The 14,037-nt window shown below is 42.4% G+C and overlaps 1 protein-coding gene across 9 annotated transcripts in view; it reads left to right on the forward strand.

Moving 5' to 3' along the window:
- AAK1 (AP2 associated kinase 1) overlaps window positions 1-14,037 on the forward strand; it is a 174,691-nt gene that overhangs the window by 71,349 nt on the left and 89,305 nt on the right. For all 9 annotated transcript variants that reach the window (XM_055400384.2, XM_055400387.2, XM_055400388.2 and 6 more), the window contains exon 3: window positions 6,961-7,079. In XM_055400384.2, the coding sequence (XP_055256359.1) occupies window positions 6,961-7,079 (119 nt within the window). The remainder of the gene's footprint in view (window positions 1-6,960; window positions 7,080-14,037) is intronic.

A 14,037-nucleotide genomic window follows, 5' to 3' on the forward strand; every position in this document is an offset into this window, starting at 1 on the left:
CCTTTATCTCAAGAAGATACTCCAGATTTAGAACTTTAACACATTCATTTAGATACCACCTGTATCTACCATAAATACAGAGGATTTGGGTGGGGAGGAGGTAAGCCAGACCACCTGTATTCATCATATCCCTCCTGTGGATATGATGGTGTCTCACCTGTCATTCGGTCCTCCCCAAAGCTAAGAGGTGAATCTCAGCCACCCTTGAAAGGTGAAAGGACAGGGCCTCAGGGAGACCATGGCTTTCCTGAGCGGGGTTTGAGCCTAACCTACTGGACTCCACAGGAATACTCCACGGTCTCAGTGTAGAGTGGATCTGGTGGCCCTGCCCCACTCCCGCCTCTGCAAGCTGCCTGTGCACATATGTGTCAGTGGTAGGCTTGTAGGTAAAGGCTGTTTGCGTGACTCCTTACCTTTATATAGGGATATGGAGTATTTGGGCTTTTTTCTCCTTTAAAGCAGAGTTTCCCCCCTTTTTTCTAGCATCTTTATCAGAATGAATATTCAGCAGATAAATGGAAGCTGTGTGTAGAGCCTCTGCAGCATCTCCTGTAATCCTAGGTCTCCGAGGGACCCATTCATTTAAATACCACTGCTGCTGCTGCTAAGTCACTTCAGTCGTGTCCGACTCTGTGTGACCCCATAGATGGAAGCCCACCAGGCTCCCCCGTCCCTGGGAAATACCACTAATTTGGTCTTAATTTCTGCAGTTGAGGAAATGGAGACCAAAGAGATCCAGTAACTTATCCAGTGTTGTCCTTTGTTTTATATCTCCTGGGTAAATACCACTTTAACTGGATTCGCTCTTTGATTATTATTTGTTAATTAATTAATTTTTGGCTGCGCTGGATCTTCATGGCAGTGCGTGGGCTTTCTCTGGTTTGGGGGTAAGGGGCGGTGGGTGAACTTCTCATTTCGGTAGCTTCCCTTGTTGTGGGGCACGGGCTCTAGGCACACGGTCTTCAGTCGTTGTGGCATGGGCTCAGCCCTTTGGAGGCATATGGAATCCTCCTAGACCAGAGATTAAACTTGGCTCCCCTGCACTGGCAGGCGGATTCTTATCCACTGCGCCACCAGGGAAGTCCTCTCTCTGTCCGATTCTTTAGTGAAGCTTCAGAAAGCTATTTTATTTTATGCTAGCTTTCTGTTTGGAGAAGGCAATGGCAAGCCACTCCAGTACTCTTGCCTAGAAAATCCCATGGATGGAGGAGCCTGGTAGGCTGCAGTCTGTGGGGTTGCTAAGGGTCGGACACGACTGAGTGACTTCACTTTCACTTTTCACTTCCCACTTTTACACATTGGAGAAGGAAATGGCAACCCACTCCAGTGTTCTTGCCTGGAGAATCCCAGGGACAGGGGAGCCTGGTGGGCTTCTGTCTATGGGGTCACACAGAGTTGGACACGACTGAAGTGACTTAGCAGCAGTAGCAGCAGCTTTCTGTTAGTTCCAAAAGGACACTGCATTAAGTAGATAGCAGTCATTGGGTTAAACCTTATTTTGAAAGAGAAACACAGAACGTGTAGGGTGGAGAAGTGGAGGACATGAGCAGAGTGTGGGTCTGGGTGAAGTTTCCCTCATTTTAGTTTCCTCTGGCTCTGGTTTCTGTTTCCTTTCCTCTCACACAAGTGGAAGCCATTTCTCAAGGTGTGGATGGGACCCATGATAGGAAATGAAGTTTCCTTTTACCTGCAGGAAATAAGCAAGCCGCAGATGTTGGTAACCCAGACTCCAGGCTCGATTTCTAAATATCCACCAAAAACCTCCTTGGCAGCAAATCCAGAAACCCTGTCTCAGCACCATGCTTCTTTGTCTCATGGTCTAATCATTCTCATTGTCTGCCCAGCTGTTCCCTGTCCCTGTGCGTATCGCTGCTCAGATCATCAGTTTGGCGTTTTCCTTCTCTTCTCACTCACCTTCCCTCCCCATCCCTCACTCGTCCTTGCTAAGTGGAGTCCCGGCGTCTTGATTCATTCAGAACAGCCCCCAGGGCCTGGTACCACCTAGCATGATTGCTTATTTGAGATAAAGCCAGGAGCAGTACTACAGTTACTTCAAAAGCCCCATTGCCAGTGTTGAATAGCAGGATCAGGCTCCTTGAGAAGGTTCTGTTTAAAAGATTTCAGTCCAGATAATGATGTTGATGACCATGATCTCCTGTTGATGTCAAAGTTGAACAAGATTTTAGAAATTATATAATCCCTTCTCTTTGTATTACAAAGGGCTTCCCTGGTGACTCAGATGATGAAGAATCTGCCTGCAGTGCCGAAGACTTGGGTTCAATCCTTAGATCAGGAAGACCCCCTGGAGAAGGGAATGGCAACCCACTCCAGTATTCCTGCCTGAAGAATCCCATGGACAGAGGAGCCTGGCAGGCTAAAGTCCAGGAGATCGCAAATAGTTGGACTTGGCTGAGCGACTACACTTTGACTTTTTCTTTCATGTATTACAAATTCTCACTTTCCTTTTTTTCCCTCAGATAGATAGTCGTTTCTGTCATCTTTGCTTGAGAGGTAGAAGTCCAAGTTATCTCAGTAATTTAATTGGTGACTCGTTGATACTGTGCCCATTAAAGCCTTTTATCAGGACAGTGGTAGGAAGCAGGTAATCCTTAATTTAAAAGATGAGCGATCTATTGGGAAATGCAAATTAAAATCAGAATTAAATATCACTACACACTCAATAGAATGGCTAAAATAGGAAGACCAATAAAACCAAGTGTTGGTATTAGAACAGGGTCCATATTTCTCTCTGTGTGTGTGTGGTCAGTAGCTCAGTCCTGTCCAGCTGTTAAGAGACCCCATGGACTGTAGTCCACCAGGCTCCTCTTTCCTTGGTATTTTTCAGGCAAGAATACTAGAGTGGGTTGCCATTTTCTTCTCCAGGGGATATTCCTCACCCAGGGATCGAACCCGAGTCTCTCATCTCTTGCATTGCAACAGGGCAATAATTAGCTTGAGTTGTATAGTAGCTGCTCCTTTACATGGACCATATACTTTGGTTTGCCACAATCTCCACCACTCTCTGTTGTCTTTTCTAATCTCTCCTCATTAAGAGGAAAGTTAATTCATTTTTGAGGACTCACTATGTGTCAGGCACTGTTCTAGGGCGTGAAGATACAGAGGGGAACCAAACACAAAACCTCTAATTCATATGAGTGGAAAGTACCCATCTGCATCATCAGAAATTAGAGGGAGAAAGTGAGGCCAAGAGTACTGTGTATTTTAGGGAAAGTGGGAGAAAGCATGTTTCTTTGTGAAAATAAAAAAAAAAATTTCTGCATTTAAAATGAGTTGGTAAAAGTGAGTCTGTCAAAGTTATCCTGACCTGCCTCTTTGCCTTACCTCACATAATGGGTCAGATCCTTTTCCCGTTACAATTCAATATATTTACGAATTTTCCCAAGAAATGGATTTCAGCAAAATCCTGAAGATTATCTTAGTGTTTTAAAAAATGCCAGTAGGCAGAGTGATTGGCACAGGCTCCAGTGGGCAGACTGGCACAGACTCTGCTGAATGTTAGCTTTTCTTCCCTCTGTGCAAACTCTCCCCAGCTCAGCTTTAGATTTTTCCATTTAATCAAGATGTAGGGATGCAACTCAGTCTTAGGTAAGCACCTCACTTGAAGCCTGATAGCTGCCTTCTGTAATCCCCATACCCTCTTCAGCTGTGGCTGAGCCTCTTCTCACCCTGATACGTGTGGCAGATGTGGGCCTGTGGTGAAGAAGAGTTGTGCTGTTTGCTCTCTACCTGAAATTTACACTCCTCTTGGTCAGCCATGTGGTGAAAGTGGCTAACATCTTTAAACTGATAAATCCTATCAGGCTTCGATTTTTTTCTTTTTTAAGATTTTTTTTTATGTGGATCATTTTTTTAAGTCTTTATTGTCCTTGTTACAATATTATTTCTGTTTTGCTTTTAAGCCCTGATTTAAATGCTTCTTACCTGCAAATGCCCATGTGGCGCTAGTGGTAAAGAACCCACCTGCCAATGCAGGAGACATAAGAGATGCAGGTTTGATCCCTGGGTTGGGAAGATTACCTGGAGGAGGGCATGGCAACCCACTCCAGTGTTCTTACCTGGGAAATCCCATGGACAGAGGAACCTGGCAGGCTACACTTCTTAGGGTCTCCAAGAGTCAGACACAACTGAAGCGACTTAGCATGCAGCATGCACCTGCAAATAAGCCCCTTGATGGGCATATATGCCTAAAACGTGGTTCTGTTTGTGGGAAGCATAGTGGCTCATTTCTTTGCGTGTAGATTAATGTTGGTCATAGACTTTGAGAGTCTGGTCTGGCATTTCTCAACCAGTTATGCTTGACTGGATCCTGCCTGCCTTAGGCCTCGGAACCGATTATCCAGTCCTGTTTGGAAATGTCATCTTGCTACCTGGTGAAGAAAGCTGCACTGCTCCCACCTGGTGGCAGTTATCTCAAATTGCCACATCACCAACCTGCTCCTCCAGGCTCACCTTGTCATTTAGTGGTGCCAAATGTCACAAGTGTAGGAGCTAGTCATTTCCAACTTCTGTTCTGCAGCACTGTCGGGTGTCTCCTTGTGATCTAAATGAGTATTGCACAGTTTTCACTAAGTGGAAAAAGCATTTTTTAGATAATTAGGACAATAACACCAGCCCAGGTTCTGCCCACAACTAGCCATCCTAAAAATGTGGTTCCTCCCCCATAAAGCAAAATGTTAGGACTGAACACTCTGTAGCAGCACTGCTTGAAGAAGGAAATGGCAACCCACTCCAGTATTCTTGCTGGGAAAATCCCATGGACAGAGAAGCCTGGTGGGCTACAGTCCGTGGCATTGCAGAGAGTCAGACATGACTGAGCAACTGAGCACAGCACAGAAGCACGGCTGGTGCAAAGTCTGCAGTTCTGTGATTTAAAGAGAAATTCAAAATCTGTAAAAGGAATACCCACTTGTATTGTTCACAAAATAATTATGATTATGCATGGAAGTTTTATAATTTATCATTTATATTAATACTGTTATTTTTTTGCAAGTTTAATTGCTTATAAGACACATCATGAATTTAATGGCTTTTAAGGGGGAAAGGGAAGACAAATACTACTGCATTAAATGTACATATTTATTATAAGAAAATTCTAATCCTAAAAATTAAAATATAAAAATATGCATCTTAGAATTGCATTCTTTTGCATGTGTTTTAGACTTCTATTGTCGATGCTTGCTAGGGTTTTAAAAATCTTTTATGGTAAGTACTCACAATTGTAGAATTAAATTGACAGTTGAGCAGTATGAGTGGACTTTATTATAAGAAAATGAAAAATGTTATTGAGGTACAAAGATTAGAGAGATGACAGCTGAAATAAGAGACTGGATGGTAAATCTTAGTGTTTATCTGAGTACTGAAAAACACAATGACAGGAAATATACAAACATGCAATCTTTGCTAAATCATTATCTAAAAATGCACATTTGGAACATTTGAGTCTGTTCAAAATTTTTTAACGCAGAATTATGTGTGTGCTTTATGAAAAAACGCAACAATGCTGTATGATTAAAGTTCTCTTCTGTTGCATGGAACAGAATCCTACTCAAGTTAATTTGAAAAAGAACAGTTATTATAAAGATAACAACAGGAAATACTGAGAACATTGACAGACAGCTGCTGGAGGGCTGCTGGGTCTTGGAGGATTTTGAGTGGAGTGGTTGGGACCCAGGTCTTATATCACTGGCCTGAGGTCTCTGTAATCACTACTAGTTGCCCTGTCTTACCCCAGGACTATGCCATAACCCCAGCTCAAGTTCCTGTACTGCTGACTTCTCTCTGTGTTCAGCTCCATCCAGTTAGTCATCACGTCCATGCAAAGAGGGCTTCCCTAGTGGTTCAGCAAAGAACAGCCTTGCAGTTTTTTTCAGTACCCAGGGTCAATGTGCAGGGTAGTACAAGCTAAATTAATGCAGATGTGTGAGCAGGCAGATAGACTAAGTGTCTGATATAACTGCTGCTTATCCCAAAGCTTCACCTTTGATAGCTTTGCTGCACCTTATCTACCCAAATTCTTCTTAACAGTGGCACTGAAGGTCTCTGACAGTGTTTGAAGAGTGAGGTCAAGGTTAGGGGTTCAAAGAATTTGTGGAACACCCAAGTATAACCAGTTCAGAGCACTGAGGGATTTCTGTTAGAGTTATAGTTAATGAATTATGAACTGTGTTTTAGAGACGGGTTAATGCAGACATTAAAAAAATCTGCCCAAATAATTGTCATGCTTCCCTTGTGTCTACTGTGTAGAGTAGCTCTTTCCTAACTGTGTCCGTGTCTTCTCAACAGCCCGTGAGGTAGGGAGGGCAGAAGTAATCCTCCAAGTGTATTGTTGATTAGTCAGGGGATGAGGTGAGGAGGGATGAGAAGAAAAGAAGGGAAGGAGATTCTCGAAATTGATTGCCAGCTATCTTAGAACAGTTTTTGAAATAGTTTCCAAGCCTCTCTGTTTAAGTATTGGACTCAGGTGTTTTTTTTTTTTTTTCTTTTAAAGAAGTCCTTAGTTGAATCTAATCTCTTTGAGCCTCTATTTTCTTTAGCGAGTAATTGTTGTCTTACAGGGAAGAATATCACCTGACTTCGTAGGATTGTGGTATGAATTAACAAGAGCTCAGAGTGCCCAGGAGAGCAGTTGGAATGTAGTTGGTTCTTTTTTTTCATCTGTTCATTTATCTGTTTATCTAATATTGTTCTCCTGTTTGTTTTTTTTTTTTTAGATAGGAGTTCAGAAACAGTTTTTCTGATTCTTGCTACCCTATCCCACAGATGATACCTCTGAGTCTCAGAATCTTAAGAATGCATTTTGTGCCAGACCAGCCCTAGGCCTAGCTGACATAGCCTCAGAACCATTAGCAGTGACATCAGCAGCCTGCAGCCACATAGTCATTTGACTGACTTCTACAACATGACTTAACAAGAGCTTGTGTGTGTGTGCTTCTCTCCCAGGTGGATTTGCCATCGTGTTTCTGGTGAGGACAAGCAATGGAATGAAATGTGCCTTGAAACGCATGTTTGTCAACAACGAGCATGATCTCCAGGTGTGCAAGAGAGAAATCCAGATAATGGTAAGACTGCCCATCAGACTTGGGCTCACTTGTTCAAATGTCGGGGAGGGGCTATGCCCTCTCATACGAAAGCCCCGGGGGGTGCTTCTTTCCTTCCCTGAGATGACAGTGAGACCTCACCCAAGATGGGAGTGAACAGCCAAGGGGCACAGGGTGTTGCTCCTGCTTCAGTCATTCTCAGCTGGAGAGTTGGGGAGTAGAAGCATATTGAGAGAACTGACCAATTTTCAGGTCAGAGAAATAGTTTGAGGCACCGGGAAAAATGTACTTAACACTTGGTTCCCAGAATTATTAATAGTTACAGAGATCTGAGGTTGCCAGTGAACCTCTTCTTGTAGTCTTATCATCTGTCAGCTACCAGTCCTAGTTTTCAACCCTCTCACGTAGCCTTCCCCACCTTTGTATTTTGTCCATGTCGACCTTCCCCCCAGAATGCTTCTCTCTTTTTTTTTGCCTAGAAATGCTTACTCATACATACTCTGATTCCATTTATAAAAGGTTAAGAATAAGCAAAAGCGATCCATGGTAATAGAGATCAGAAAGTGGCTATCAGGTTATGAGAAATTCACTAGAAAGGGGTATATGGGAACTTTCTGGGCCACGGACATTGTTCGGTATCCTGTTTTGGGTAGTGGTTATGGCTGCACAATTGTCAGAACTCAGTTGGGCACCTTAAAATCTGTGCCTTTTATATATTAATTATATCTCGCTTCTGAAATCCTCAGTTTCCAGGATTTAGGTTCCTCTTGTGTTTAAAGAAAGAGACCCCATCTGTTAGATATTTGATGAAATATTTGTGGATGAAATAATGTGATTTCTTGAAATTAAATGAGCGGGTTTAGATGAGCAACAAGATTGGCGATGAATTGATTATTGCACCAGCAGGGTGATGCGTATATGGGAGTTTGTTGGAGTATTCGCTTTCTTTCACTTCTGTTTGACATTACACATTTAAGAAATTTGGGTAGTCCTTTATTATGCCTTTGTGTTTCCTCAGTACTTTTGTTTGTGTCAGTTATGTTCCTTATCATGTTATTTTATAAGTAATTTAGAAAGTAAGTTATTTAAAACCAGAGACTTTGTATTCCAGTACATTGCCTAACATAAAGGAACTAAAACTTTGGATGAAGTGAATATATGAATAATGATCGTAGCAGATGCACATGTCACCCAGGGGTGCTGGCTCCTTTGTGCCCTGCGTTTTAATGCTCTTGGTAAGAGCATTAAGAAAGAGGTCCAGAAAATGGGTAAAGAGTGGCATCGTGGGGATTCCCCCAGGCTTTGCTTGCCCTTGTGCGATTGCCCTTTCAGTGGCTACTGGTAGAGTAACAAGTGGTACAGCTCAGGATTTTAGAGAGCCTGGTAATACGTAGATTCCAGAAAGCTGAAACTCTTTGGGAAGAAACTGTTGACAGAAATAAATGTTGCAGTCATCATTGCAAAGCAAGCAAAACAACCCCCCAAGGCTACATACATATAGTCAGGGCCTTGTGGATCTGTCCTCAAGCACCAGTGTCCTCCCTCTCCCCTGCCACTTGGCTCCCAACAGCCGTGCTTACTCCGTTTCCCTTTCTCCACGCAGTGTTTTCTGGATGCTTTTCCTTCTCCCGCCACCTCCCCTTTTCCTTGCTCAGCTCTCACACTCCACTTCCCCTCTTCGCTTCTGCTCTCTCTGCCCCAAGTGCCTCTCGTTCATTTTCAGGTGTTAGAGTTAATCTTACTCTTTAACTTTCTCCCACTCATTCAGAAACAAGTTTGGAGGGCTTATTTTGTGCTCGGCAGGTGTTGGAGTAAAGGAGCTAAGAAGTCCTGAGCCCCTTAGGAGCTCGTAAATTAATGGACCTGATTTGGAATTGAATTATATGGTTCACATTCTGGGGCAGCCATGTATTAGCAATGAGAACTTGATTTTTTAGTTTATATTTTTCCAAAACTTGAACACTCAAATAATTGGAGTAAGGTTATTACAAAAAACATCAAGCAATTCCCTGAGGGGTCCTCCTGTGCCTTTGCAAGGTCCCAGAGGCCACCACTTTTAGTGGATTTGTTTGATATATTTCTAAGTAACAAGCTGATATTGCTAATTGTTCTTCCCCCACTCCATTTTAGGCAGTACATACTATGGAAATTAAAAAGTTGGCTTTCTTTCATTCCCTACATGCCCTTCCCTCCAAATACTTTAATTATTCTCATTCCCATTCTTCCAAAATAGCCGTAAGTTTGGCAATCTATCAGTTATGTTAATATTAGTTTTTACATTATTATGTAAGAAAACATTGTTTTTGCCGAATCTTCTAAGTGATCTATGATGACTATTCCTTTCTTTTTTTTCTCCCCACTGGAATTAATCATTGTCTTTTTTGTTTGTTTTTTTAGGTTTTTTAAATCTCAGTTTTCTCTGTGCTTTTGCACAATTTCAGACTCTCCCCCAAGTTGTTTAAATCCTTTAAAAAATACTTTTGAACATGTTCAGTGTTCTGTTTTATCTTTTTGAGGAAATCTCTGTCAGCCTTCAGACTTGATGCAATCTGAGTTGGTTGCTCTCTAGGACAGTTTACTGTCTTATCTTGGAATTTTCTAGCCATCCTTTTTGCTTCTCTTTCTTGTCAGGTTTGTCGCCTCCTCTTTTCGCTCTGCTTTCTCCTTTTGGTGGAACTTGTCCTCCAGAAGCTTCCTGATGTATTGTAGGTCAGTTTTTGATAACTTGCAGGCCTGGAAGTATCTTTGTTTTACATTCACACATGTGATAGCTTGCATATAAAGTCTGGATTTATCATTGAGATATTAAAAGCATTGCTCTACTGTATTTTAGCTTCACTGTTGAGTTTGGGAAGTCTAAAGTCATTCTATTACCTTGTCCTTCTGCTGTGACCCATTTTCTCTCCCTAGAAATTTGTAAACTCTTCTTTGCTTACAGTGTTACAATATTGATTGATGATATACCTTGGTGGGTGCATTTTTTAATTTATTATGTTTGTTGTTTGGTGGTTTCATTTAATCTACAAACTCATATCTTGTGTGGGGAGAATTTCAGTTCGTCTCATTTGATGATTTCCTTTTCTGTCTTCCTTTACTACCAGTATTTGGATGTCAGTTCTCCTGAACTGATTTTCTGACTTTTTGTTTTCTTCCTTCTGTTTTTCATTTCTTTGTATTGTCCTTCTACTTTCCAGCAAATTTTCTCAACTTTATATTCAACCAAACTGTTGCATATTTTATATATCAGGCTTTTTAATTTCTAAGACCTTCTTTTTGGTTTTGTTTTGTTTTGGATTTTGATGAAGTCCAGTTTATTAGTTTTTCCTTTGGGGGATTGTGTTTTTGGTGTAACTTCTAAGAACTCTGCCTGGCTCTCAGTCCTGAAGATTTTATTTATTTACTCTTTTCTGTTAAGTGTTTACATTTTGCATTTATGTCTGTGAGCCATTTTGAGTTAACTTTATGTAAGGAATGAGACTTAGGGTGAAGTTCATTTTATTGTTTGTGGGTGTTCATTTATTGAAAAGGTGATCTTTCCTTCTTTGAGTATTCTTGTAAAAAATCAGTTGGGCTTATTGGTGAGGGTTGATCTCCAGATGTTTCTCTAGTTTCTATTTCATTAATCTGTGTGTCTGTCCATCCACCAGAACCACGCAGCCTTGATTACTGTAGCTTTATAATAAGTCTTGAAATCAGACTGATTCCTCCTACTTCTTTTTTTTTCTGAAAGTTGTTTCTTAATTATTCTCGTTCTTTTGTCTTTTCACATAAATGTTAGAATAATCTTATCTATATCTACAGAATGTTCTGCTATAATTTTGGTAGGAATTTCATTAAACTGGTATATCGATTTGGGGAGACATGACATCTTTTCTCCCGTTTAGTCTTCCAGTAAATGAATATGGCACCTCTCTCCATTTATTTACATCTTTGATTTCTTTCATCAACATTGTGCAGTTTTCAGCATATAGGCCTTGTGTGTGTTCTGAGATTTATACCTTGGTTTTGATTTACATTTTGAGTGAGTATAAATGGTATTGGATAATTAATTCCAGTGCCCATATTTTTACTGTTAGGATGTAGAAAACCAGTTGATTTTTCTGTGTTTGTTTTGTATCTCGTAACCTTGCTGACCTTGTTTACTGGTGCTCTGAATTTTTCCTCCGTTCTTCAGGATTTTCTGTGTAGGCCACCATGTCACTGACGAATGGAGGCAGCTTTATTTTCTCCTCTCTGGTATGTTTCTCGTTAACTTCCTTTTCTAACCTTACTGCTCATCTCCCTCACTTAGTTGTCTGCTCAACCATTTGTTGATGTCAGACTGTTCTTAGGCATACTCATTTTGTCCTTTTTGTCCCCCTTCAGTCTGTTTGCTGTCTTTGGTTCGGGTAATTCTTGTTGTTTCATCTTTCAGTTCACTGATTCTTTGCTCTCTCCCTTCCATTCTGCTGATGAGCCCATCCACTGTGCTTTTTGCTTTGGTGATTGCGTTTTTCAGTTCTAAAATTTCCATTTGGTGGTTCTTTAGGTTTTCCGGGTTTTTGATGACACTTCCTGTTTCTTTGCTGAGGCTTTCTGTTTGTTCATTTGTTTCAAGCATGTCCTTAATTGCTGGTTTAAGCATTTTTATCATAACTGCTTAATCATAACTGATGATTCTGTCTTTTTGAAGTGAAAGTCACTCAGTTGTGTCCGACTCTTTGTGACCCCCATGGACTATACAGTTCATGGAATTCTCCAGGCCAGAATACTGGAGTGGGTAGCCTTTCCCTTCTCCAGGGGATCTTCCCAACCCAGGGATCGAACCCAGATCTCCCACATTGCAGGCAGATTCTTTACCAGCTAAGCCACAAGGGAAGCCCAGGGATACTGGAGTGGGTAGTCTATCCCTTCTCCAGAGGATCTTCCCAACCTAGGAATCAAACTGGGGTCTCCTGTATTGCAGGCAGATTCTTTACCAACTGAGCTATCAGAGAAGCCCAAATATGTCTTCTTGGTCACCTTCGTTTTGGCATTATTGACTGCTATCTGTTTTCCACGTAGCTTGAGATCTTCCTAGTTCTTGGTATGACAGACAATGAGCTTCTGAATCTTCTGTCAACCTCCTGTTCAAACTGGTTTCTGCTTTGGCGGAGGATTGATGGGACTTGGAAAGTGCCCTCTTGTTACTACTAGGTGGAGGTAGAAGTTCAGGTTTCCTGTGGGGCCTCTGTTTTCACCCCAGAAAGTGCTTCTCATTATTACTGGTCCAGTTTTCTGTTAGGCTTCCACCGATCCTTCCCTGGCTGGGAAGTGGGAGTGCCTTGATATTGTCCTCTTTATGGCTTCAGTTGATACCATGGTGGTGGGAGTTGGCTTTGTTACCACTTGGTGATTGTGGAAGTCTTGACTCTCTGCTTGGCCTCCTCTCCCAGTACCTCAGAGCTGAAGGTCCTGACTCAGCCCTCTCCTGACACTGCCTACCCGGAAGGGACTAGTGAGAAGACTAGTGAGAAGGAAATGGCAACCCACTCCAGTGTTCTTGCCTGGAGAATCCCAGGGATGGGGGAGCCTGGTGGGCTTCCGTCTATGGGGTTACACAGAGTTGGACACGACTGAGGTGACTTAGCAGCAGCAGCAGCAGCAGTGAGGTTAGACATAGAAGGCAATGGCAAGCCACTCCAGTACTCTTGCCTAGAAAATCCCATGGACAGAGGAGCCTGGTAGGCTACAGTCCATGGGGTCGCTACTAGTCAGACATGACTGAGTGACTTCACTTTCACTTTTCACTTTCACGCATTGGAGAAGGAAATGGCAACCCACTCCAGTGTTCTTGCCTGGAGAATCCCAGGGATGGCAGAGCCTGGTGGGCTGCTGTCTATGGGGTTGCACAGAGTCGGACACAACTGAAGCGACTTAGCAGCAGCAGCAGTGAGGTTGTAAGTCTAGGCTCTCCATTTGGTCCTTACTGGCATGGCTGGGTCAGGGCTGCCCATTTTTTCCATGGCTTTTGGCTGGCGTAGAGCAGTTAGTTTCTATGAGTTCTGTCTTATTGGGTTGCCCCTTTCCTGGGTCTGTCTGGAGAGGGCAGACTTTCTAGGTCTGCACCCATTGGTGTTTTCAGTTTGCTGGCTTCTTCAGTTTTTAGTTGGGGAAACACGGCAGAAAGAAAACCCATGCAGCTCACCACTGTGTTGTTCCTTGGGTCCCAAAGTTCCTATTCAGTCTGCTTTCTACTCAACATTTCAGACTTTTGTTATTAAGTCAATTTTTTTAAATTCAGTTTTATGTACAAGTGTACTTAGCAGGAGGAAAGGGAAAAGTACATCTACTTCACCTTCCCAGAAGCAGAAGTCTGTTTATGCCTTTTTAAAAATTAAACACTTGGACTTCCCTGGTGGTACCGTGGATAGGAATCCACCTGCCAATGCAGGGGACAGAGGTTCCATCCCTGGTCTGGGAAGATTCCACATGCTGTGGAGCAGCTAAGCCTGCACGCCATGACCACTGAAGCCCATGCTCTCTAGAGCCTGGGGTCCACAACCCCTGAAGCCCGTGTTCTCTAGAGCCCGGGGGCCACGACCACTGAAGCCCGTGCTCTCTAGAGCTCATGCTCCGCAACTAGAGAAGCCACGGCAATGAGACGCCCAAGCACTGCAACTGGAGAAAGCTCACTAGCAACTACGAAGACCCAGCATAGCCAAAAATAAATTACTTCATTAATTTCTAAAATTAAATACTTTACATCATTTAGTAAGGCTTTTGAAGGAAGCAGAGATAAATACATGTATTCAACTTTGGAAACAATTTGCTACTACTTTTAATCAAAAGTCCTGTGCAATATTTTTAACCCATACTAGACTCCAACTTCTGTCAAATAGAGGCTCAGCCCTACCTCTCTGAGTTATATGTGTATATAATACATATTGTTTGAATTTGCTTGAGAAAACACTGCAAGGATGAAAGAGAAAGAGGAATGGCAGAAGGGAAGAAGGGAGAG

The sequence above is a fragment of the Moschus berezovskii genome, chromosome 11 (assembly GCF_049115385.1).
Source record: "Moschus berezovskii isolate FMDL1 chromosome 11, NW_MosBer_1.0, whole genome shotgun sequence".
Taxonomy (NCBI): domain Eukaryota; kingdom Metazoa; phylum Chordata; class Mammalia; order Artiodactyla; family Moschidae; genus Moschus; species Moschus berezovskii.